The 25,247-nt window shown below is 45.3% G+C and overlaps 4 protein-coding genes across 6 annotated transcripts; all 4 read left to right on the top strand.

Moving 5' to 3' along the window:
• Positions 1–213: 213 nt before the first annotated feature.
• On the top strand, positions 214–4,087 carry setdb2 (SET domain bifurcated histone lysine methyltransferase 2). 2 transcript variants are annotated; one of them, XM_070957694.1, is made up of 12 exons: positions 214–357; positions 545–640; positions 909–1,022; positions 1,119–1,208; positions 1,311–1,504; positions 1,639–1,923; positions 2,226–2,554; positions 2,674–2,843; positions 2,923–3,155; positions 3,365–3,595; positions 3,676–3,764; positions 3,842–4,087. In XM_070957694.1, exons 2-12 carry the CDS (start codon positions 610–612, stop codon positions 3,975–3,977), a joined length of 1,902 nt encoding a protein of 633 aa, XP_070813795.1. In that variant the 5' UTR covers positions 214–357; positions 545–609; the 3' UTR covers positions 3,978–4,087. The 2 variants fall into 2 exon arrangements, with proteins under 2 accessions (XP_070813795.1, XP_070813796.1); XM_070957695.1 differs by having other exon boundaries at positions 549–640.
• A 512-nt stretch (positions 4,088–4,599) lies between these two features.
• Positions 4,600–6,970, top strand: creg1 (cellular repressor of E1A-stimulated genes 1). Of its 2 annotated transcripts, XM_070957698.1 has the most exons (5): positions 4,600–4,961; positions 5,723–5,842; positions 5,956–6,069; positions 6,639–6,727; positions 6,957–6,970. In XM_070957698.1, the coding sequence occupies exons 1-4, from the start codon at positions 4,665–4,667 to the stop codon at positions 6,723–6,725; spliced, it is 618 nt and encodes a 205-aa protein (XP_070813799.1). In that variant the 5' UTR covers positions 4,600–4,664; the 3' UTR covers positions 6,726–6,727; positions 6,957–6,970. The 2 variants fall into 2 exon arrangements, with proteins under 2 accessions (XP_070813799.1, XP_070813797.1); XM_070957696.1 differs by lacking the exon at positions 6,957–6,970 and having other exon boundaries at positions 6,639–6,787.
• Positions 6,971–7,214: 244 nt separating this feature from the next.
• Positions 7,215–18,834, top strand: cd247 (CD247 molecule). The gene is made up of 9 exons (XM_070993878.1): positions 7,215–7,220; positions 8,046–8,202; positions 14,869–14,966; positions 15,118–15,162; positions 15,314–15,379; positions 16,692–16,727; positions 16,825–16,878; positions 16,970–16,999; positions 17,100–18,834. The coding sequence occupies exons 1-9, from the start codon at positions 7,215–7,217 to the stop codon at positions 17,163–17,165; spliced, it is 558 nt and encodes a 185-aa protein (XP_070849979.1). The 3' UTR covers positions 17,166–18,834.
• Positions 18,835–19,070: 236 nt separating this feature from the next.
• dnajc27 (DnaJ (Hsp40) homolog, subfamily C, member 27) lies at positions 19,071–24,570 on the top strand. Its single transcript, XM_070957794.1, has 7 exons — positions 19,071–19,502; positions 20,412–20,494; positions 20,678–20,747; positions 21,098–21,262; positions 21,356–21,478; positions 21,601–21,761; positions 21,894–24,570. Exons 1-7 carry the CDS (start codon positions 19,416–19,418, stop codon positions 22,024–22,026), a joined length of 822 nt encoding a protein of 273 aa, XP_070813895.1. The 5' UTR covers positions 19,071–19,415; the 3' UTR covers positions 22,027–24,570.
• Positions 24,571–25,247: the final 677 nt, after the last annotated feature.

Genomic DNA, 25,247 nt, shown 5'->3' on the forward strand with positions numbered 1-25,247 from the left:
CTTATTGACATTTCTATTTCTGTACAAACAAAAAACTAAAACCTTGTTCCTCACGTAGAGTGAATCGAGTTTGCAGAGCGAATCGGGCAGTAACAGGCCGCTAACAGCCAAAAACTGCCTGCAATACCAAATCCAGGGCTTTTAACAATGCAGCTACGGCGGCTGTTGTGGACCAAAGTTTTTCGAACGTTAAGCAGGACTAACGCGTGTGGAATATGCGAGTAGCAGAGTGTGTTTTATTAACATTTTCTGATCAATAAACGATCAGTAACTCTTCATACGATGCTGTTCACGTGGTGATGCGACAGATTTCCACCTGTTAGCATCTTTTGCTCTTGGGGAAGCTAGCGGCTACAGGTGCACAGCAGCTGAATGAATACAAAGTACAAACTCAGCCTCAGATGGAGCTAACGTGACTGAGTTTGATTTCTCCTCTACGGCTGCTCGGGTTTATACGCCGAGCTGTGAGTGAAGAACACCTGCCGGTACCTAACTGTTAGTAAGAGTTTATATTACGATTTTTATCCTCTTTTTGGGTTTGTAGCAAGCCGGCGAAGGTAGCTAACGTTAGCTGAGTGCTAGCAGGCTAACGTGTGTGCCGCCGGGGAGATGGAGGAGTCATTGGATCAACGAGATGTTGGTAAGCACAGATGTGTTAGTTGGTCTTCACTTAAAGTGATTGGAGTTAGGTCATTTAGTTCATCTTAACGAGGGAGATTTGTCTTTTGATTAACGTCAATGGTATCACAGACTGTCTGTAAAGTCTCCATGTTAACAATCTCAGTGCACAGTTGGATCTGGACCAGGTCTGGTTGTGGAGGAATCGATCTACAATGGCAGTTTCTTCAGGTCTGGGTGGAGAACGATCTGTGAAAGTAAAGGTTTTCCAAATCTGATGTGTTCTTCAGAACGTGCCAAAACCTTCTGGGTCGAGGAGGACGTGGATCAGGTGTTTGATGGAGTTCTGCAGCATGTGGATCACCTGAAGAGAGTCCTGAAGATGAGCACAGCCACAGATCAAGGTCGGCCTTCTTTAACTGATCTCTTCTTTGACTCATGAACTGGATGTGATCTGCTTCCTGTTTAATGATTAGGACTTCCTGTTGTGTGTTCATCAGAATATGTTCGGGCGCTGAAGCTGCTCGAGTGTCTCGACTGTTTTCCCTCCGCTCAGGACTCCTCTGTGGTTCAGGTGGTCATCGGTTCAGGTAAACAGACTTTTATTCTGAAACTTTTTTCAAAGGTGTGTGGTGATTGGTCTGTTCAGTCCCGGTCCAGCTGTGTTCACATGGTTGTGTTTTCCTGTCCAGGTGTGCTGCTGCCAGCTGACTCCTCCCACCACAGCCCCTCTTCCTCTTCCTCTGCTTCTCCCTCCTCCCCGTCTTCCCCCCTGCCTCCCTCCAATGGGCCATCCGGCTCTGTAGCTTCCCCTGCAGGCAGAGAGGAGCTGCTGCCTCCTCTGACCTCCGACCAGCTGCAGTACCACCTCCACACCTGCTGCAAGGTAACAAACAAACACACAAACACACACACACACACACACTGTACGCCTCACACTGTACACATAACAGTGTTCACAGCTCAGCATGAACTTTGATTTTCTTTGGATTTTTTCGTGTCACTGTTCTTTCTTTCCAGGCCTGTCTGCCCAGTTTACCCAGCATGCCTCAGTCCACGCCTCCATTCTGGGGTCAGAACCCGCTGAAGGTGCCGCTGCTCTGCGGCTTTAAGAGGGTGACCGCCGTGCCCAGGATGTCATCGAGAGGGGGTGGGGATGCTGACGAGGCGGGGGCAGAGCCTGCAGTCTCTGAGGACATGGAGGACAGGGATGTGGTTTACAAAGCGCCGTGTGGGCAGAGTCTCCGTAACTACGACGACGTGATGCGTTTCCTGTTGGCCACAGAGAGCTACGACATCCTGCAGGTCAGCTGTTACTGTGATGCGTTCAGCTAACAGCAGCGCACAGATGTGGCCACTGTGGCTGATTCGTATCTGGAGGCTTTAAGTTTCCACAACAATCACACACCTTCATCCTGAAGTGTGATTGGCTCCAAACTAGTTTTATGTCACGAATCCCGTCCGTTAGTTAAACTGAGATGTAACAGATATCTTTGTGCTCGAACATCTCGGGGAAAGAAGAATGAAGCGTTAAAAATCCGGCGCTCAGCTCGAGCTGCAGCTGGGAATCTTGGCTGAGGAGGATTTGTTGTTCTTGTCTCCTGCAGGTGGATTTCTTCACCTTTAACCGGTCTGTCCGGTTGGACCCCCCCCCATTTGCGCCCCCCCAGCGGCCGGAGGTGGACCTGAGCCGGGGTGTGGAGCCCACGCCGGTGGAGCTGTGCGGCGGGGACGGCGGCGCCCGGCCGGCAGACTTCCGCTACAGGAAGGATCGCTGGCCGCGCGGCTGCTTCCTGACCCGCGACCCGATGCTGTTCAACGCCTGCTGCGACTGCATCGACGGCTGCACCGACGCAGAGCGCTGCGCCTGTGTCGCTCTGACCAGAGGAGGGCGCTGTTACAGCCATCACAGGCTGTACGAGCCCATCCCGACAGGGTGAGACAGAGTCGATAAAGGTTATTCAAAAAAAGAAACTTGTTTAAGGAACGTGGTTGGTCGCAGACTCACAGCGGCTCCTCCCCGTTCACGCGAGTCTCATAACTTCATGTTTTCAGGGTGTACGAGTGCGGCCCGTGGTGTGGTTGTGACCGGGCTCGATGTCAAAACCGGCCGGTCCAGAGAGGGATTAGAGTCCGCCTCCAGGTCTTCCCCACTGACAACCGCGGCTGGGGTGTGCGTTGCCGTGACGATCTGGACCAGGGCACGTTCGTGTGCATCTACGCAGGTGAGACGCCGTCGATGCTGAACAGTCAGACGGTCGGTTTGTCAACGATGTTGATTTAATGAAATCAAAATGTCTTCAGGTGTGATCCTGCAGAGGCTCCACACTCCCACCGAGCCCCCTGCCCCGAAGCTGACGAGGGTGGACCTCCCCTCAGACGACGAGGTGGAGGTGGTCACCGAGTGGCTGGCCCTGCCGGTGCTGGAGCCGGAGGGCAAGCTGCTGGAGCCCACCTCGCCCTCCCTACACGTCCCGGTGATCCAGAGACCCGCTGACTCCAGCGCCTCATCCACCGCACCACAGGACCGAGACAAGGTCAGAGTCTGGTTCTGGTGATCCCACAGGTCCCCCCTGAATACTCAGGCTTAAAAAACCTTCCCATCAGCCTCTGCTAAACCTGCTAAACTAGGGTGGTAAACATCATTAGCAGCAGTTCATGAATTTGATGGAATGAACCATTTTTATTTGTTTGAATTCACTTTTTCATCTCAAAAAATGAACCCGTCCCGTTTCTTGTCCTTCAGACAGTGTTGGTGGGGGGTCCAGAGCCCCCGCCTCCTTCATCAGATGGGTCAGGTGACCAGTCTCCAGCGCAGGAGAAGACGGTTACCCTGGCAACAGCAGCGACGGTCCGTGGCATTAACGGTACTGAGACGGAGACGAAGAGCCAGCAGAGCTTAAAGAGAGCAATGAAGGTGGAGGACATTCACCTCCTCGACGCCAGCAAGGAGGGAAACGTGGGACGCTTCATCAACGTAAGAGACCAAAGCTGAGCTCAGGACACTGTGAAGGACTGCCTTATTGATGACCTTTGACCCTGTCTCTGCCCCCACAGCACAGCTGCCAGCCAAACCTGTTCATTCAGAACGTCTTCACTGACTCCCACGACCCCGCCTACCCCGTCATCGCCTTCTTCACCAGCAGGTGAGGAAGAGGAGGAAGAAGATGATGATGGCTGTGAGTGTTCAGAGTTTGTTGCTAACTGTTTTTCTCTCTGTCAGGGCTGTGAAGGCCGGCACTGAGCTCACCTGGGATTACTCTGCCGACACACAGAGGAAACAGGAAGTGCCCTGTCTCTGCAGCAGCAATGGTTGTCAAGGACATTTCACCATCGAGGGGACCCTGTGTGACGTGTGAGAGGCTGAAGGTGAAAGACAGAATATTTATTTTTTCCTGCTGTAATTAAACAGTTTAAACAGCTTCTGTACACTTTTTTGTTTTTTCTAAATAAATGGGCTCGAAAAGTCAATCTGTGTTCTTTTATTTTGAAAGACTGCAGACAACTTGAACGTTTCAGAGAATGAATGTTTCCTGGAAGGTGTGAGGTGTGTCAGCAGAGATGGACAGCATGAACACATGGAACAGTCACAGCAGACGTGCAGTAACGTCACATGCACTCAGCTTTTACAGGACGTCCTGCATCAAACCAGGTCGTCTGTTTCACCATCGTCACGTTGCAGTCATTAATCTAACGCCTTGCACCCTGTGAACAGCCGTGTTTGAAAAGTTGTCCTTCTTTCACGTGCTTCCAGTACAAGCCAGATCAAGTTCTTTACGACCGGAGGTGGAAACACTACCGCATGTGTCCACAGGGCCGCCAAAATCACACAAAATCATGAAAAAAATATCACCTCATCGACTCAACGATAAACACGCGTTACAGCTTTTATTTTGAAACTGAAAGTGGGCGTAAAGAGGGCTTCCTGTTATAGCTGTCTCTGCTGCTTTTATTTTGAAACTCACCGGATCTCGGCGTGTTGTTTATGTGTCGTCCTCCGGAGTCCGGACTGTGTCTTCGACTGTCCTCCGAACACTGACCCGACCATGAGCGCTGCTCCGCGTCTCGCGTGTCTGCTCCTCTTCGGCCACCTCCTGGCCTCTCTCTCCCCGGCTTCCTCCTGCAGAGACCGGATCCCGCCTCACGACCAGGTGGCCCGGGTCGCTCGCTTCGTGGCCCACCAGTGTGACTGGGCCTCCATGGCCACCATCTCCACCCACAAGCCGGTGGTGGGACAGCCGTTCTCCAACGCTTTCTCCGTCAGTGACGGGCCGGAGGGCGTCAGCTCCGGGGTCCCCTACATGTACCTGACCCGCATGGAGATCTCCGTGCAGGACCTGCAGGTACCGTCCCCGCAGACCAGCTCACTGTCTGGGGTTAAGATGTTTCATAGACTCTCTGGAAACCCCCTCTGTTCAAAACTGCGTAGAAAAATCATTAAATTTAGCGAAGCCGTTATTTACTTTATGGTATCAACCGTGCTTCACTGTGATATTAATCCAGAGACTTTAAGTGTCTGCAGTGTCCAGAAAGTTAAATTATCAGGAACTTTAAAAACTACCACAGAGAAAGCTGTAAAGTTTAGTCTTAATGAAGCATTTACATTACAGTAATGTCCAATAATCAGTCAGCAGTGTGCAAAACTGCGCTGGAGATATTATCTGAACTCATTACTACTCCTGCTCCAGCTTTAGCATTTAGACACACACAGCTCATAATAAATATTGCTTTTATTTGCTATATTTGGAGCTGTTAATATGTCAGAAATCTAAGGTATGAAGTAAATGTTATTTTTTTCATCTCTCTAAAAAAAAATCACTGAACTGCTGCAAAATTCCCTAAAGTCACATAAAATCCTGCCGTTCAGCATTTATGCAACAGCAGAGGCTCTGCCATGACGCAGCAGTTCCTTCACACAGTGACTCAGCAGTTTGGAGTTAAAGTCACATGTCAGAGCTGAGGTCATGTGACAGGAAACCACAGAGTGGTGAGCGCAGCAGCAGGACGCACACACAGCGAACGGTCTTGTCATATCACACCAATAAAACTTTGAGCTGTCGGTTAAAGAGCGAGATGAGCTGAAGGACGAGTCTTTGTCCCGCAGGTGGACCCTCAGGCGTCTCTGTCCATGTCTCTGGCTCAGACTGATTACTGCAGACAGCAGGGCTTCGACCCTCAGAGTCCTCTCTGTGCTCACATCATCCTGTCTGGATCAGTGATGGAGGTACAAATACACACACACACACACACACACACACACACACACACACACACACACACACACACACACACACACCTGAGCAGTCACATGACCCTCACCTCCCTCCTCCTGTCCAGGTGAACGGGACGGAGGCAGAGTTTGCTAAGAAAGCTCTGTTCAGCCGCCACCCAGAGATGATCGACTGGCCGACTGACCACAACTGGTTCTTCGCCAAGTTCAACATCACACAGGTACAAGTACTGCAACTACTGCAACTATCAAGTACTGCCACTGATACTTCTCCCACTACTGGTAGAGCTTGGATTGTTACTTCTAAGTACTGCAAGTCCAACTATAACTACTGTTAGTACTCTTGCTGCTGCTGGCACAAATACTACACATTACTACAGGTACTACCAGTACTGCAACATACTGCTCTGATCCTACCCTCTGTACCACTGCTACTGCACCGACAACTACAGAGCTAGTATTACGACAACAAGTATGGCTACTGTTACTACATGTACATGTACTGCTAATGCTTCTACTGCACATAGTACATCTGTTTTTCCAGCTGCTGTCAGTGCTACTACATTACTGCTACTTACAGCAGTACTCTGTGAAGTACTGCAGTGGACCTGGATCAGATCCAGATTTCATGAAATAAAAGCCTGACAAACCAAAATCAACTAATTTCTTTGAACATTTAATCAGATTTCAGTAATCAGACCTCCTGATAGGTTCAAACATCATCGCTGCCATCAGCCAATCAGAGGGCAGGGAGTGTGCTTAACGTCCATGTCCCTCCTCTGCGTTGCAGGTGTGGGTGCTGGATTATTTTGGCGGGGTGAAGACCGTCACTCCGGACGAGTATTTCCAGGCTGAGCCGCGCGGGAAGCACCACTGACGGTCAGAGCTGCTGGTTCATGTAGTTCTGTTTGTGCCATTTGTAGTTCTACGATACGGGGACGACAAGTACACACAAAAACCACAACATGAGTTTTTTTACAGAATATTTCCTCACCCAGAAACGCAGACATCATCAGTTAATTGTGTTTGTTCATCAGGGTTCGTGTGATTGTGTGAACGTGTCTCAGGTGTGTGAAATAATCATCAGGTGTACGTTGTTGTCATTAAGTTTGACCACCAGAGGGAGCTGCTGAGCAACTTCACAAACAGAAACACAATCAAATCAAATGTCAAAAAGAAAAAGTGCCTTTAGGTATTTCCTGTAACAGCAAAATCTTTAATTTAATCCACCGTCTTCCTTTCTTTGGTTTTGTGGCTAAACCAAACTCCATTCAGTAAAACTGAGATTTAAGATGTGTGATTGGACAGATTTGCACTGGACAGCAACAACAAACTGCACTCTATAACTTCCCCACAGAGGGAACAAATGAAGGTAAATATTACAGGAGCGGGTTGATTTTCAGCAGCATTAAATAAATTCACTGTTTTTAATTTAGATTCACTGGATTTGTTATTGACACAAGCTGATTTCTTCGAAAACAAGAAAAAAACCCACAAGTTCAATGAATGTCACCACAGTCAGGTCTGATGATGAATTCATCTTTTCAGAACTACATCTCCCATGAGCCTTAGCTGTTGGCAGGCTTCCACAAGCTACTGAAGCTGTAGTTCTTGAATATTAATGAAATGCTCAAAGTTTGCTAATCAGCTTTCATCTTATTTCATGTGTTCGTATTATAAGAATCTGAAGACTTTGCTGTGAAATTGTATTTTTGGAATAAATATTAATGGATGATTTGTAGAAATAAAGTCTGTGTGAATAAATAAAACGGCTCCCACTCTTATTTTTGTTAATTTAGTGAAACAACTTTAAATGGATTTACATAATTGGTGAAGAAACATGAAACACGTAGAAGAATAATGTTTGTGTCCTTTAGTTTGAGGTATTTTCTGTCTTGTGTCCTCAAGTGTCAAAAGGCTGCTTTTCTAAGTGAAAAACTTCTGTCTCCAGAACAAAAAGAAGCCTAAAACACAAAACCAAGCCAAGCGTCCTGCCTCCAAAGTCAGACACATGTTAAGATTTTTAAGATTTTCTCTCTGAAGAAACCTAAAAAAAAGATAAACAGAGCTGAGAAACTTTGTTTTTCCATCTGTGTGTTGAAAGCGTGTGTTGGTGTGTGGGAGATGGGTTGGTGTACGTAGATGATGTGTGTCACCTGGCACAGCAGCTCCTCACCACTTCCTGTTCCACTTACAGACGACAAAGACTGAAGTTTGGCTCAGTCGTCTCAGTCCGTCGCTGCTGACTGAAACCGGCTTGAAGAACAACGTCTTTTGGGGAAACCGTTTTGGGAAGGAGCTCCAGACGAGGATCTGTGGACTGCTGGTCATCGTCTCTCTGTGTCCTCCGGCAGGTAAGACTCATCACACCCAGAGGTTCAGGGTTCAATCCCACGAGCGAAGCCTCCACGATGCTTCGCCTTTCTCTCCGAGCCGACACGAAAGCAGCTTCACTGCTCAAAGAAAAAGCTGTAAACTTGGTGATGATGCATTTTTGAAACTATCTGCATGTTTGGGAGCTTCCATCAATCCTTCACCTGAAATGTTAAAAAATCACCAAACGTACTTGTGCAAATGGAAATGCTGTGGAATCAGACTCAGTGCTGGCCCACCAGTAAAAACTCATAACTTCCTGTGCGACATTCGAGCGACTCCAGCAGCAGAAAACTAGCAAAAATAAACGTGGCGAGCAGAGAAACTTCTACAGCTTCTTTCTGGCGGCCATGTTGGACGGCCTGGTTGTGTTTGTCTCAACGGGATCAAACTGTTCATGTTTGTCGACAAAGAAAAAATGACACGAAGAACCTCTTTAATTTTCTTTCGCACTGATTTTGCATTTCATAAATATCAGCAGATTAGCTTGTTAAGCTAACTGTAGCATCTGTTCAACAAATGTTATTTTTATTATTCTTATTGCTAACATGGCAGGTTAGCACTACTGTTGGTGTGAAAAAGCAATGTTTAATTTCAGTTGTAGTTTTTTATAGTTGGATTATTGTAGAAACTTGAAGTTGAAAGCTAGTCGCTAACCTATGCTAGCCCTGCTGACACAAACGTCAAAATGTTATCGACAGAACAACACAATAATAAACTGTCATCACAACAACGTCCAGACAAACTGCTCCATTAATACAGAGACTGGTTTATAAATCATGTTAAATTCAGAACAAACAAACAACAGCAACCAGCTACGTAAACAGGAAGTCACTGTGGTGTCACCAGCTAGCATAACTTCCAAAAATGACAGTTTTCAGGGCTCCAGAGATAAATCTGTGTAAATGTAGGCGTTTGTTTTATTTCTGTCTGCGTACATGAAGAAATCTGTGTGTTTCAGAGTTAGCAATAATCACACAGCTTCAAAAACGAGAGAATATGTGATTATGCTACGCTAACTGATGTTATTTGCTCTTATTAGCATGCCGCATGTAGCACCAGAAGCTTGTGAAAAGGCCAAAATGAGCCGAAATGCTGCAAAGGAGAAACGAGGAGATGGTGACGGAAAACACGACATACTACACAAAATATCTTAAAGTGCTCAGAAGCTAAACGTGAATTTATGAGCGGAACGAGTCGCTTCACCACGTCAACCAACGGCTGAACCATCGCACGCCAACAACCAACCGGTGGACCGCAAGCGCACGTTAAATGGTCTGTTTTTGTTTTCTCATGGCGTTAAAAACCAGTTTGAAGCATCAGCTGAGCAGTTTTTATCAAAGTTCAGAGCCGATAAAAGCAGTTTAAACCATCAAAATACCAGTTTTAGACCAACACTTTAGACCAGTGAAGACCAGTTCAGTTTGTTTTCAGCAGGAAAAAAGACAAATTTTCATTTATGAATCTGTAAATCAGCAGCAATAACTCTACAGAAATCATGTTTTAGGGTCAAATCAGAATAAACTTCAAAGTTTACGGACCCTCAACAAAAGATGGCCTCCATTTTAGAAATGGCTCCAGCGCTGCGTTCAGGAGATGAAGTGCGTCGCAGCTGAAAACAGACTTTTAGCTCAACGGTTTCCTCCACAGCAGCGTTCAGGTCTGCAGATCCACCAGCGAAGAATGACAGAAAAGTCAGAATAAAACGAAACGCAGGGAAACGTGAAGTCCAGACGAAGACAGACGAAACAAACGCTCACTGGCTAATAACTGAAACGTTCATTGAAGATGAGCAGATTCAAACAGTTTCATGGAGGCTCAGTGGCACCTTTTCAAAGGCCTGACTGGTTAATACCACGATAAAACCAGCATCACACTGCATGAGATGAGCTGTGACCGAGCTGAGGAAGGTCCTCTGAACTCTCCAATCTTCTGAAAAGGCCTTGAATCTTTGAGTAAGGCTGTTTGTCCTTCATGACGGCTGCCTGTCGGCACGTCAAAGTCATTAAAACAGAATTAATATGAGCGAACCACAGCTTCATTGAAAACCCAAACAGCAAACTCGTCTCAGACGTTTTTAATAATTTACAACAAACTCACTGATCATGCGACATGACGTCTTCTTAAAAAAAAAAACTGAGAAATCAGGGTTTTTTTCTAGTTTAAGGCTGTTTTAAAGGCAGCTTTCAGCCTCCTGAAGGCTTTCTGTTCATGTTCTCTAAACATGAAACCATGTTTTCCTGCTTTAACTGACACATTTTAATGCAGCTTTGCTCTGAAGAAGCAGAGATTCATCGAACGCGATGTGTGGTGCAAAACGTGACCTGACCTCAACTTATGTTTTCACGTAAAAGAAGTGCTGACGTGACATGTCAGACATGTTTGACGTCCGATCAGAAAATTAGCGCGATCGCAATCGAGCGAGGTGAAACAGCTGCTCGTGTTGTTTTGGAGTTGAAAAAATGGATCGACCACAGAGAGTGAACCCCCCCGTCCCCGAGTTCAGGAAGCAACTCTGTGGTTTGAGAGCTGTGACTCTTAAAGCTCGTCTTCCCCAAAGAGCTTCAGCTCGGCGACAAAAGCAGCTGCGGTGACCAGAAACGAGCGAGCGCTTGTTTGAGTCGACAGTTTCGGTCCCAGAGACGCCCCTCAGACCACCCCGCAACCCCCCCGCCCCGCTGAAAAGCAAGAAAAAGAGGTTAAAAAACAAAGATTGGTGAGATTTTCTCCATTAAACGTTGACCTCGCCCACGTTTTCAGCAATGTTTTCCGCACATTTTCGGTGAAATGTGTCCTGGTTCGCTGTTTGTCAGCCATCTTTGATAGAGGTGTAAAAGATGGAGGGAAGAGAGAAAGAACGAAGTGAAACAGACAGAGGCGGCGTGAAGAGACGAAGCTCGGCGGCAGGAAAACAAAGACAGAGTGGTGAGGTGTCCTGATTTTCTGTCAGGTGTTCAGGAACTCAAACAAACTGACGGTTTCACAACGTTAAAATTCGACGAGCATCAGATAAAGTTTGAGCTCCAGTTCAGCAGAAATGATGCAACATTTCACAAAACTCTTCTATCTGATGGCGTTTGTCTCAGAAAATGCACGTGAAGATACTGATGGGCTGTTTAGCTCGTTAGCATGCTAATATCTGACCAGGAGCTAACGTGGCAAACAACACTTCATACCTCCAGTTATGAAGTTGATTGCTCTTGATTGGATGGCGCCATGTTGTTTCCCAGCAACAGACTGACGCATCACTCGTCTTCACTGGCTGAGACGCTTCTTAAATGTTGGTGACATGCCCTGATTTTAAACCAATATTCACCAATAAATCGCTGGTTTCAAACCAGTCGGTCATGAGCTGAGAGCTCGCAACGATGAAACGGTTGTTTTTGTCTTTTTTGAACTGATGTGGCGTTCAAAGACCTAAATGTACCAAAAAGCACGTTTAGCAACAGAAGCTAGCCTGTAAGAGCGGCGCAGGTTCGGCTCTCTGGTCAGCCATCTTTGATCTCTCTGGGCCTTGTTGGAAGCATTGGAAGGTGTTCAGAAATGGAAAAGGCAGCATTAAACACATCACGACGAGCGTCTCTGCTGCTGAATTCTTATTAAAGATGATTTTCTGTGGTTTCATTCAGGAAACTGTCACCGCTCTCTGACTGTTTGAAGTCTCACATTTTACAACAAACGCTCCAATAAAGCGTTTACGCTCATAAACCATTCACGTCTGTTTCCACTCGAGCTGTTTCCAGACGCAGCGGTGGAAACGAGAAGCGTTCATGTGAAGAGGATCGTTCTGAATGAAACAAACTGGATGTAAATGTCTGACGCACGCTCGCCTCTTGACGTGAAACTCACAGTAAAATCCTTTTTCCATCCGCTGTTTGCTGCTTACAGTAAATGTTGACGTTCGCGTCACGACTGAGCACCAGTGGTGCGTTCGAGGACACCCTGCTGTGATGGAAAACTCTGCTGGAGTTCTGTGAATGGAAACGAGGACGATGATGAGTCATTCAACGCGATTTTCGTGATTTCAGCTCCGTTTCCATGGAAATGTCTCCTCTCGTCCTCTATGTCAGGACAGTTTGAGCTTCGTTCATGTGTTGTCCCTTCAGGAAGACAGAAATGAGACCTGATGAGCTGAAGGACGCAGTCAGTGAAAAGAGTCTGAGCTTTACGGTTGTTGTTGCTGGTCTCACTGGTCTCACTGGTCTCACTGGTCTCGTTTTGTCTCTGTGAGGGACAGTTTTACTACAAATATACTCTTTTACGAGTATCATCACTTGTCTTCTGTCCATGTAAAGACACTGCAGTAACAGTACGACTGCTACTGCGACTCTGCTGTAATGCTATGACTGCTGCTGTTTCTGAAGAGGAGTAGAAATACGCTGTAAAAATACTCTGTTACACATAAAAGTATTATCAGAGGTAAAAGTACTCGTTTTGCAGAGTTTTATGCTCTATGACTGTTTGTAGTTCATCTATTATTTGACACAGCAGTCAGATAAAAGTGGTAAAAGTACTGCGATCTGGTATTCAGCTTAAAGTAGTACAAAATGGAAATACTGAAGTACGATCCCTCAGCGTACTCTGAGTATAAATAAACTAAAAAGCTCAGAGAGAACGGTCTGCTCTTTGTTTAAATACTTCGTCTGGTTTCTGTTGTACTTCACTAGAATCTTTTCACTACGTTACGACACCGATGACAGTTTTTAATCTCTCAATCTGCATTTTTCTCTCTGTTACGCTTGTCTGTCCTCGCTGACAGGAGCTTAATGAACGACACTCACGAGCTCAGATGAAGAGCTTCATCCTTCTGCCGCTCTCTTTTGGTAACGCTGCTCAGTCTCTCGTCCTGCTGCGAGTTCCACGACGACGCTGACGTGCAAATATTAAATATATATATACGTAATGTAGAAATATACGTTTGTTTCCGCTCAAATTTTTAGATTTTCAACACAAAATTAGAAGTCGTCGTCTGTAAGGCTGACCTGTGCGATACTACGTCACAGTGAACACATCCATTGATTTGAACTGAAACTGACCTCAGATCAGTTTGAGTTCATTTTGTTAAATTTGACCTTTTTTAAAGCAGGTTTTGTTTGGAGCTTTATGTGTGTGTGTTACACTGCATGATACTCCCCCCGCTGTGTTCATCAGATCACACACACACACACACACACACACACACACACACACACACACACACGCACACACACCGCTGCTGTGAAGCTGACTTCCTGTTCAGTTTATATTTGCTCTATCTTGGCTGTTATCTGACTTCATCTCGATCAGAGGTTCCACTGAGCCTCAACACAAGACGAAAATACCCCTGAGAAAATCTGCTCTTCATCAGTGTCGCCATAGCAACGCAACAACAGGGAAGCTGATGCCGCTGCCAGCAGATATTTTCACCATCAATCAATCAATCAATCGATTAAAAAGCTAATAAACGTCAGAGTTTCCAGCCCGGCGTGACTTTTCAGACGTGCTGCTTTGGAGTTCCTCTCTTGAACGCAATGATGATGATGATGATGAAGAAGAGAATCGCTGATGAAGATGAGCTCAGCTCCAGAAACGTGTTTCTCAGGTGTGACCAGCGAATAAACTCGACGTCCTGTTTGTGGTGAGAGGCCACCGAGGTGTCGTCTCAACACAAGTTCAGCTCTGTGGTTTGGGGGCCTCTTCCTCCTTGTCTTCGTCCTCGTCTTCGTCCTCGTCCTCGTCCTCGTCCTGTCGTGAGTTTCCAGGAATCTGCCCATCAGTCACTTCTTCCTGTGTCGCCTGCTCTGAGATCAGCTCTAATAATCATGAATCCTGATGAAGAATACGAAGAAAAAGGCCGCGCAGTGAGATCAGATCACATTTTAAACACGAGTCTGTTTGTGTCGTTGTTAAAGAAATCCATCCATCCATCCATTTTCTATGCCGCTTTTCCCTTTTGGGGTCGCGGGGGGCCGGAGCCTATCTCGGCTGTCAATGAGCGGGAGGCGGGGTACACCCTGGACCGGTCGCCAGCCGATCGCAGTGTTAAAGAAATGTTTAAACTTTATTTAAAACACATTTCTGAACAGAATTACAGAGAAAATCAACACGTACTTTATTCATTTCCCTCAAACTCTGACTGGCTTTTCATCGTTTTGGCCTGTTTGAGTGTTTAATGAGTTTCTGAAGGTTGATGCTCTCTTTCACTTCTACACACACACACGCAGTCATAAGTATTTACACACCCACATTAAACCACACGCACACACACACACGCACACACACACACACGCACACACACACACACACACACGCAGTCATAAGTATTTACACACCCACATTAAACCACACGCACACACACACACACACACACACACACACACGCACACACACACACACTTGTGTGTGATGGAGGAAACCGCTGAGCTCCATCACACACATTCACACGCTGCTGAAAATACGTGTTAACCCCGTCAGTCCCAGCAGAGCGCTGCCGTCCCGCCCGCCTGATTGGTCCACCTCGCTGTCAGTCTTCATGTGGACAGTCCTGGTCCAAAATGAGCTGTGATTGGCTAGAAGTCCTTCTCCGTGTGTTTAGCTGTGTTTCTGTTCTGTAATGAGAGGAGACGTTCATGTCCGTGTGCGTGACCACTGACCTTTGACCTCCACAGAGACGATGAAGATGTACGACCCTCAGATGTGTTACATCCTGGACGGCTTCCTCGGCCTGTACGGACTCATCATCACCGGCATGTTCATCAAGGAGAAGGTGAGTCGGCCGGAGGATTCGCTGCTCGGCGCTCGCAGAGCAGAACTTCAGAGGAACCATCCGAGTTCTCTCACGTTCTCGTGATGTTTCGATCTGCGTCCTTCATCGTGTTTCTGCTCACGTGTCCTCATTTCTTCTGTCGTGTTTTCAGTTCTTCAAAGGCAAAGGGAAGGCGACGGACGAGAACATCTACAGCGTGAGTGTCACCTCTTTGGCTCAGTTAGCATGCTAACGCTAGCTCTGTGGGTACCCATCATTCCAGAGGGCTCGTTACAATCGATGATGTCGTGATGAAGAGCGTCCTTTGTGTTCCTCTCTGATGAGTTTGTTCTGTTTGTGGCGTTCAGGATCTGAGAGGTCAGGACACCGGAGGGTACGCCCCACTGATGAGAGGAGACCCCGAGCGAGGACGAGTGAGTCTCACTGCGTGTGTCAGCACGTTCCCTGGAGCTGGGTTCTCCGGCTGTTCTATGAGGAACCTTCATGGTGTTGTTTCTAGAGGACAGTGCATCAATGCTGCTTGTATAACTTCTGTCATGGAAAATCTTAGAAGAGCTGTGATGAGAAGGAACAGGAACCTGGAACCTGAACTGATTCTAACGTTCTGTTCTCCTCTGTTCTGTTCTGTTCTGTTCTGCTCTGTTCTGTTCTGTTCTGTTCTGTTCTGTTCTGTTCTGCTCTGTTCTGTTTTGTTCTGCTCTGTTCTGCTCTGTTCTGTTCTGCTCTGCTCTGTTCTGTTCTGTTTTGTTCTGCTCTGTTCTGCTCTGTTCTGTTCTGCTCTGTTCTGTTCTGTTCTGTTTTGTTCTGTTCTGTTCTGCTCTGTTCTGCTCTGTTCTGTTCTGTTCTGTTTTGTTCTGTTTTGTTCTGTTCTGTTCTGTTCTGTTCTGTTCTGTTTTGTTCTGCTCTGTTCTGTTTTGTTCTGTTCTGTTCTGTTTTGTTCTGCTCTGTTCTGTTCTGCTCTGTTCTGTTCTGTTTTGTTCTGTTCTGTTTTGTTCTGTTCTGCTCTGTTCTGTTCTGTTCTGTTCTGTTTTGTTCTGTTCTGTTTTGTTCTGTTCTGTTCTGTTCTGTTTTGTTCTGCTCTGTTCTGTTCTGCTCTGTTCTGTTCTGTTTTGTTCTGTTCTGTTCTGTTTTGTTCTGTTTTGTTCTGTTCTGTTCTGTTTTGTTCTGCTCTGCTCTGCTCTGTTCTGTTCTGTTCTGTTTTGTTCTGTTCTGTTTTGTTCTGTTCTGTTCTGTTCTGTTCTGTTCTGTTCTGCTCTGTTCTGCTCTGTTCTGTTCTGTTTTGTTCTGTTCTGTTTTGTTCTGTTCTGTTCTGCTCTGTTCTGCTCTGTTCTGTTCTGTTCTGTTTTGTTCTGTTCTGTTTTGTTCTGTTCTGTTCTGTTTTGTTCTGTTTTGTTCTGTTCTGTTCTGTTTTGTTCTGCTCTGCTCTGCTCTGTTCTGTTCTGTTCTGTTTTGTTCTGTTCTGTTTTGTTCTGTTCTGTTCTGTTCTGTTCTGCTCTGTTCTGTTCTGCTCTGTTCTGTTCTGTTTTGTTCTGTTCTGTTTTGTTCTGTTCTGTTCTGCTCTGTTCTGCTCTGTTCTGTTCTGTTCTGTTTTGTTCTGTTCTGTTTTGTTCTGTTCTGTTCTGTTTTGTTCTGTTCTGTTCTGTTCTGCTCTGTTCTGCTCTGTTCTGCTCTGTTCTGTTCTGCTCTGCTCTGTTCTGCTCTGTTCTGTTCTGTTCTGTGTGGTAGAACCGCAGGATGCAGGATGACAACGACACCTACACGGTAACAAGCGTTTGAGTTTGATCTTCAGATTGGAGCAGATTTCGTTGATAACGATCAGTTGTTGATTTAAAAAGCTGGATTTGTTTTTAATGTTCAGGGCTTGAACAAACGCACCGATGGAGAATATAAGGAGCTTCCTGTTAAAAGAGAGGTGAGTCTGCCGTAGCGTTCGAAGTATTCTGAAATATTTTCTGTGAATTATTTGAGTCTCGACGTGAACGTCTGTCTGTTTGCGTCTGCAGCGTCAGAGGAAGAACGAGCAGGTGTACCAGGTGAGTGGAAGCAAAGGCGTTTCATGTTTTTGTGTGTTGTTAGCAGCTTTGGTTTTGGTTCGGTCTATTTGCTGGAACAAACGCTTTCTCGTGTCTTCAGGGTCTGAGCTCGGCCACCAAAGACACCTACGACTCGCTGCAGATGAAGCCGCTGCCTCCTCGCTAACGGCGCCCGGATGATTCAAGTCTTTCCCGCTTCCTGTCAGCCTCGACCAAAAAAAAACAAACGTCTGTTTGAGACACATCATTCAGCTGAAGGTCTTGTTTTAAGACGAGGACGGTCTCAGTTTGACCCTCCACCCTTTATTCAGAAGATTTGTCCTCAGAGGTTCAAACATGGACAGAAATGTGCATTTTTCACTCTTTTAGCTCATTTTTTTACTTGTGGTTTATCAGCCGGACGGTCTGCGTTTCACTCAGCTGTTCACTCGTTTCTAAAGATTCATTCAGGTATTTTAATTTGAAAGGGATGATTAACGCTGGCCGCTGCTCAGCTTCCAGCTGCATGAGGTCACTTCTCACATTGATCAAATAACCTCTGCACAGAATCTGAAATATGGCCACAGACGGCCCACGTGTTCCTGTTCTGACCCTGTTCCATCATGAAGGTCTTTAAGTCTTCTGTGTGGTTAAAATGAAGGAGCTGGCTTTAAGGGACCTCGTAAGACCAGGTCCAGGATCACATAAGACCAGGTCCAGGATCACAGACGCTGATGATTAACAGCAGCTGGTGGAGTAACATGCAGGCCTGAGAGCTTCATCATCACTCTCTGAAACCTGTGTGATGCTAAATGAAAACTGCTTTCAGGTGTCGACAGGACCAAAGATTTGAAGCCACACACGACTTTTCATCCAACTTAACGTGATGTGAAATGTTTAAAAGGCTCCGTCCAAAGCTGCAGAGGTAAAGAGTTATTTTAAGAAGATGTGAGGTAAAAGACATCGAGGCAAAAATAAGAGTTCAAACAATAAATAATCTGATCTGAATGCATGCAGAAATATTAAAACCCTTCAGCTCCCAGAATTCTGTTAAAAGCGTTTAGAATGTTTCTTCATCCTGCTTCTTTTCACAATAAAGTCATTTTATTGCAGCTCATTTTCATTTCATTCCAAAACAAAAAGGGCGGAGTCTGTCATGTGATTGGCTGTTGCTTGTGTGGACAGCCAATCACACGACAGACTCTGGATTAGATCAATAAGTAAAAAGAGCTGCAATAAATATACATTCATGAAATCAATAACAATGAAGCTTTAAAAGCTTATTGGATTATTTCACGATTTCATGGTTAAATTCCACATTGTATCTGCGTTATTCATATTCATTTTTCATGCAGTCGTATTTATTATTTAATGAAGAAAAAAGCATAAGAAAAAAGGTCTGGCGTATCACAGCTTTAGGATTTTATTGAAGAGTTTAAAAATATTTAGCAGCTTTAAGTTTCCTTTTTTCTGCTTTAAAAGTAGTTTTCTTGTTTCGTTGCCGTCATTTCCTGTTTTAATGATTTTGATTATTTGCTGTAATAATTTAACCACAATCCCTTTTTCATCTTCACTCTGAATTTTAAAGCTTTTTCCTCGATGCTTCTGCTTTCTTTCCATATGCTTGGTGGTTATACTGAAAGTTTTCATTGGTTTTGTTGTTCTGATATTTTCCTGAGAATTCATGCTGGAATTAATCTGATCATTTGTGTCTTTATGCGTATTTTGTTTTGATGCTGAAGGTCATGTTTGCTCTGTAAAAGCCATTCTGATCTCACTTAGATTGACACGTGTTATAGAAATGTCTATGATAGCATGGAGACAAAAACAGAATAAACATCTCTGAGGTTCACCGCACAGCAATGCATTTTCATTTACTTCATAATGTGTTGGGTTTTTTTGGAGTTTAGTTTCCACCTTTTCAAATTAAGAGACTAAGGGCTACCATACCGAACAGCTTGATTAAAGGTTGATTTAGATAACCGTGTTTGGTGTGTTTTTTTAGGGGTAACTTAAGGTTTAACTAAAGTTATTTTCAGAGGTTTTTGTTTTATAATTCGCAAACATTATTTTTATGTTGAAAGGAATGAGCGGAACTTGAAAGCGGCTAGCTTGACGCAAACAGCTGGTTAGCATGGTAGGCTATGAGGCTAATAGGCTCGCTGTGTCACTGCTGTGTGTTACGATGGCAGCTGAACCAAACATTAGCACTAATGCTAAAGTAAAACAATGCGGTGTGATTCATTAGAACGATAATAACTCATCTTAAGGGCTGTGCTAATTACTAGCCAGTTCGCTAACGATTAGCGAGCCCTGCTAGCCGCGCTCCCAACAACAACAACAACAACAACAGCTGCTGTCAACACTGAATTCTTCCTCGTTAGCAGCAGCAGCAGCAGCGTTTCGCCCCTAAAACGATCATTTAAGACAAATCCAAATGGAGACAAACGCACCGAAGCGAAGAGACAACAAGAAATCACTGCGTGTGAAGGTGATCAGCCTCGGAAATGCCGAGGTCGGGAAGGTAAGTGACTCCCAGCTTAATTTAGACCAGATCCCATATTGAATTCAGGCATTTTTTAGCTCTGATGCTTCAAGCTGCGACTAACATTGAAAAAAAGCCTTCTTTGTAGAGCTAACCAACGATATATTTGCTGAGAATGCTTTTAAAGATGATGCTAACTTGAAAGATAAACGTTTCTTCCGTTTTTCTTTTTATGTTTATGGTGCTGTTCAGTCTGATTTGTTTTTAATTTGAACACCAGATTCGTTATAAACGTTAATTACTTAAACGCTTTCTTTCTTATTGCTTATAATTCATACACGGTACAATATAAACGAATATGTCACTCTGAAGACACATATGTCCTCTAAAATTCGGCGTGTATGTTGCTCGTCGATATTAAATAATTAGTTTTATTAGTAACACTTCTCCTGCAGACACTTGCAAGTATGGAGCGAAGTGAAGCAGATAAAATGCTGACATTGTTCTGAAGTTCCGTCTGTTTGCTGTATGATATGAATGCCGAATAATTCAGCAGAATCCAGTGATTCAAAAACAGACAATTAAGTTTGGTTTCACTCATCTGTTTTTGATTAAATTATTGTATATTTGATTAACATCATCATCGTTCATTCTGCTGTCTTCACGTCTGTATAGGTCATTGTTTCTGTGCCGAATTTTCCCAAACAACACAGTATTTCTAAAGCAGTTTTAAATTAGGCTTTTACACATTAATGCTTAACTTATTATAAAGGTGCCCTAAAATTCGGCATACATCTTACTTTTTAAAGTTAATATTCAATTTAAATAATTAGTTCTGTTGTCAACATTACTCCTCTAGTCTTCATTTAGCAATCCAACTCTAAATTTCTAGATTTCTGAAGGAAGTCTGGTATAAAAGAGCTCATTGTGAATTATTTTCCTTTTCAGAGCTGCATTATCAAACGTTACTGTGAGAAGAGGTTTGTTCCCAAATACTTGGCCACCATTGGCATCGACTATGGCGTCACTAAGTGAGTTTCTGTCTCATCCGGTCCTGTGTGTAAATGTTTGCTTTCTTCTATATTTAACACATTTTATTCTTGTCCTGAATCAGAACGCCACTGTGCCATTTTAGGTTTTCCTCTTCCAGGACTCGATTAAAACGTCATCAATGTGGTTTTATAAATCTGGTGATGTGTGTTGTGTGTGTTCAGAGTTCAGGTTCGCGACAGAGAAATCAAAGTGAACATCTTTGACATGGCTGGTCATCCTTTCTTCTATGAGGTGAGAGGAAAGTTCACTTCATATTTGACCTTTATGTCGTTTTTTATGTGTCTTTTAAATGTTCAGACTTGTATGTAATGACTGAATGAATGTATTTCCACACAAAGACGATTAGAACATGATGAAGAAACGTTTCAGAAATGACATCATGAAATCATGTCAGAGGTCGAGTGTAAGAATTGTACTGTGGGAAAGCTGCCAGCAGGAGGTGCTGGTGAACCAGGAAAATGATGTTTTCCTTCTTCCTGTCTTCTTTTCTTTCTTCCCCTCCTGTCCTCGTCCTCCTCCTCCTCCTCCTCCTCCTCCTCCTCCTCCTCCTCCTCCTCCCCCCTGTTCTTTCTGCCTGTCAGGTGCGTAACGAGTTCTATAAGGACAGTCAGGGGGTGCTGCTGGTCTATGACGTCGGCCTCAGGGAGAGCTTCGACGCTCTCGACAGCTGGCTCGGGGAGATGAAACAGGAAATGGGCTCTCAGGCCAACATGGACAGCATCGTGTTCATCGTCTGCGCCAACAAGGTCGGACTCATTCCAGCATCATTTAACACAACGTGCCTCAAATCATGATGCTGTTGACGTGTGACTGAATGATGTCACCTGTCCGCCGTGCAGGTGGACCTGACGAAGCGGCGGGTGGTGGACGAGGGGGAGGGGCGTCTGTGGGCGGAGTCCAGAGGGTTCCATTACTTTGAGACGTCAGCACAGAGCGGCGAGGGCATCAACGAGATGTTTCAGGTACACACACACACACACACGCACACACACACACAGACACACACGCAGACAAGAAATAGTTTTGAGCATTGTGTGTGTATGTGCATGTGTGTGCGTGTGTGTGCGTGTGTGTGGTCGCTCAGGCCTTCTTCTCGTCCATCACCGACATGTGTGAGAACGGTGGGAAACGTCCGGTGTCTGAGGTCAGCGTGGGCTTCACCAAAGAGCAGGCTGACACCATCCGCCGCATCCGGAACAGCAAGGACTCCTGGGACATGCTGGGCGTCAAACCCGGTGCCACGCGGTGAGTGGGCGCTGAGGGTCAAAGGTCGGGCTGGGCGTCGCTTTCAGTTTGGTTTGTGTTGGAGCATGAAGTGTCCACAGACAGGACATTCGTGCGCTCTGTCACTGTTTGTGTGTCTCACCTTGTTTCCAGGGAGGAGGTGAACAAGGCGTACAGGAAGTTGGCGGTCCTGCTTCACCCGGACAAATGCGTGGCCCCCGGCAGCGAGGACGCCTTCAAGGCGGTGGTGAACGCCCGCACCTCGCTGCTGAAGAACATTAAATAACACAGACAGACACGCCTGAAGCCTCTGGGACAGACTGGACCTCCCGTCACTGAGACATGGACTGAAGACACACGCGGCCGTATGACAGTGTTTATTTATTCCTGTATTTATTCTGCGTAAAGGTCTTGTGTGCCATGTTGCTTGCCACAGTGCTGTATGCCAACATAACGTCTGGTCTCAGACCAGTTTTAACTTATTTTCTACGTTTTAAACTGTTTTAATGTGGGAGACAGAGAGGGAGGGAGGGAGGGAGGGTGTGTATGGAAGACGATTAGCGCCCGGACAACATGGCGGCGTCTCGCTGCGTCGAGCCGACGAATTGTTGAACTCAGTCTGACGTTTCAAGCCGTAAAAATCGAGTTATCATTTTGAGATTAAAGTCAGGATTTTAAGAATCTCATAGTTTTGAATTTTGTCCTCAGAATTCTGAGATTAATCTCAAAAGTCAAAGTTTGTTTCTCAGGACGCTCGTCCCAACACGTTAGAAGTGTGTGTGTGTGTGTGTGTGTGTGTGTGTGTGTGTGTGCGCACGCGTGCACGCTGTTAACATTGTCACTTGTCCTGTTGATGATGTCAGCAGAGTGGCAGGTCAAAGGTCGTACAGCTCTGAGTCCAGTCTGTGACGTCTCATCATGGACGTCGATGGATTTCATTCAGTGACCTTTAAATGAATCCATGTTTAAAATGAACCGTTTGTCCATAACGCCCCCCAGCTCCACCCCCCAGCCCCACCCCAACTCCGCCCCAGCTCCACCCCCCAGCCCCGCCCCCAGCTCCACCCCAGCCCCGCCCCCAGCTCCACCCCCCCAGCCCCGCCCCCAGCCCCGCCCCCAGCTCCACCCCCCCAGCTCCGCCCCCCAGCTCCACCCCCCGAGCTCCATCTTTAACCCCTGGTTGCCAAATAGAAGTTAAAGGTGTGATGTAATCGAAACGCATGTTTAATAAGAATAATCATGAACTTTTATACTTTCCATGTGGCCAAACTCCTCGTCCCAAATGTCCCTCGCTGATGACATCACCGGCCCCTGGCTGATGATTGGTCGATGCAGCGACTAAACTAAACCAGGAGGTTGAAAGAGAAAGGACGGCTGGTTCGCTGTGAGGTGATGAGACGAGTCAGCAGCTGTTTACAGGATGTTTGTCCATTTTTTCATTTCGTACCTCAAATCGCTAATTTCTGCCCTCATGTTCCTGTTCTTCTGTCAAAGTTTGACACCTTAACTCAGTGTTTCTCAGTCCCCGTCCTCGGGCCCCCGTCCTCCATGTTTAGATGTCTCCTGCTCCACCACACCTGATTCAAATGCTCAGCTCGTCATTTCTTTTAGTGACTAATTTCTTCCCTTGATTAAACTTTCATCATAATTTATTACTTCACATCTTCTTGTTTTTTTCCCCTCACTGACTCATTTGTTCTCTCAAACTGTCCAATTATTCCATTTTTTTCCCATTTTTGTCATTTTGTTCCTGAAGCAGCGAACGTGTTTCCTCAAGTGACTGATTTGACCCTGAACCTGTTGAACTCCGTCACATTTCTAATTTGTTCCCCACATTTGAAATTTGTTACCAGAAATAATGAATCAGTTCCCTTGAAGTGACTCATTATCCCTGAAATTACCATTTCTCTCTTTTAATTTCTACTGTTTCCTCTCTTCTGTGCTCAGATCGTGATGAAAAACGACTTCTGACCTGAAATAGTTCTAACAAATCAAATTTGAATTTGCTGTCTTAGATGTTGAGCGTTGAACTGTTTGATTTTGTTCCTAAAAGTTGAAATTGAAGCCTTCAGGCGAAGTCGCTCGTTTCCTCTGAACCTGAAGGTGATTCATTCGCTCGTTTTTGGCAAACGATGAAACATGAGCAGCACAAGTTTCACCTGAACGTTTACACGGAAAAGAAAGACTTGTGTCCGTCTACCTGCTTTGTCCCGTGTCCGTCCATGTTTGACAAAGTGTAGAATTCAAGTGTTCACACCGTAGAGACCTGAATGATCGCATGAATATCACGTATATGAACGTTTTATATTTTTACATATTCACAGGAAGGCTGAGCTTCCACTGGTTGATTCATGGTGTGTGCGTGCGTGCGTGTGTGTGTGTGCGTGTGTGCGTGTGATTTAATCATGACGTTTGTTTTATTGATCTCATTGACAAAATTAAAACTTTGAAAGTCAGCGTCTTTTTCCAAAGGTGAATTGATGGATTTAGTCCAGACTCTTCGTTGAGGACTGTTTGTGCAAAGACACTGATGTTGTTTTGTCCCAGCTGATGTCCTCTGTCCCTCATCACTGTCCGTCACACTTTCACCGTCACATGTGTTGATGATGCGTTTCCTGTCGCCTTTAAGGTTGAGTTCACAATAAAGCAGGAGAAGAAAAATGACTCTTAGTTTGCTCACCTCAGAGAGGACGCAGTCCAAGTCTGTCTCACATCATCAGTGAGTGTCCACTGAGGGTGTGTGTGTGCGCGTGTGTGTGTGTGCACGAGCGCATGGATGTGTGTCACAGTCTCGTGGTTCTTGTCCGTGCACGTTTTACTGGATTTAAGTAATAAAAGACAAAAATCATTTCTCTGACTCCAGCCTGTGTGTGTGTGTGTGTGTGTGTGTGTGTGTGTGTGTGTGTGTGTGTGTGTGTGTGTGTGTGTGTGTGTGTGTGTTTGTATCCACACAAAGAAACGATAAACAAACCTCCACACACAAACACAGCGTCAGATTTTGGAGGTCTGCCAAACACACTTAATCTGTCCTATTCGTGACGGGCCATTTGTCTCCGTTTCAGGGCTTCCTGATGAGATTAACACACACCTCGATCTACCTCTCTCCGTTGCGTTTGTCACCCGACTTTCTTGTTTGTTCTCAATAATTTAGTTGTTTTTTTAAAGATATTTTGAGCTTTGGACAAACTGAAGAGCTGAAAGCAGCCTCTGTGATCCTCGGCTTCTTTTGGACGCCTCATTTGGGGGGTTTTGATGCCTTGAGGTCAATTAAATCCATGTATAGACTCAAGATTGTGGAGATTCAGAGATTTCTTTTTTCCTCGTCGTCTTAACTTTTGGAATTTTGCAGTTTTCTTCAATGGATGGAAAAAAATGGATCGAGAAAAGATCAAGACTGCAAACTGTAAAGACTCATTTATGAGTTAGCTTTGAATGATTATCAATATGTAATGAACATTAAAGACGTTTAAAGTTGGTGTGGATGTTGAATTTACAAATGTCAAGGAG

The sequence above is a fragment of the Chaetodon trifascialis genome, chromosome 24 (genome assembly GCF_039877785.1).
Source record: "Chaetodon trifascialis isolate fChaTrf1 chromosome 24, fChaTrf1.hap1, whole genome shotgun sequence".
Taxonomy (NCBI): domain Eukaryota; kingdom Metazoa; phylum Chordata; class Actinopteri; order Chaetodontiformes; family Chaetodontidae; genus Chaetodon; species Chaetodon trifascialis.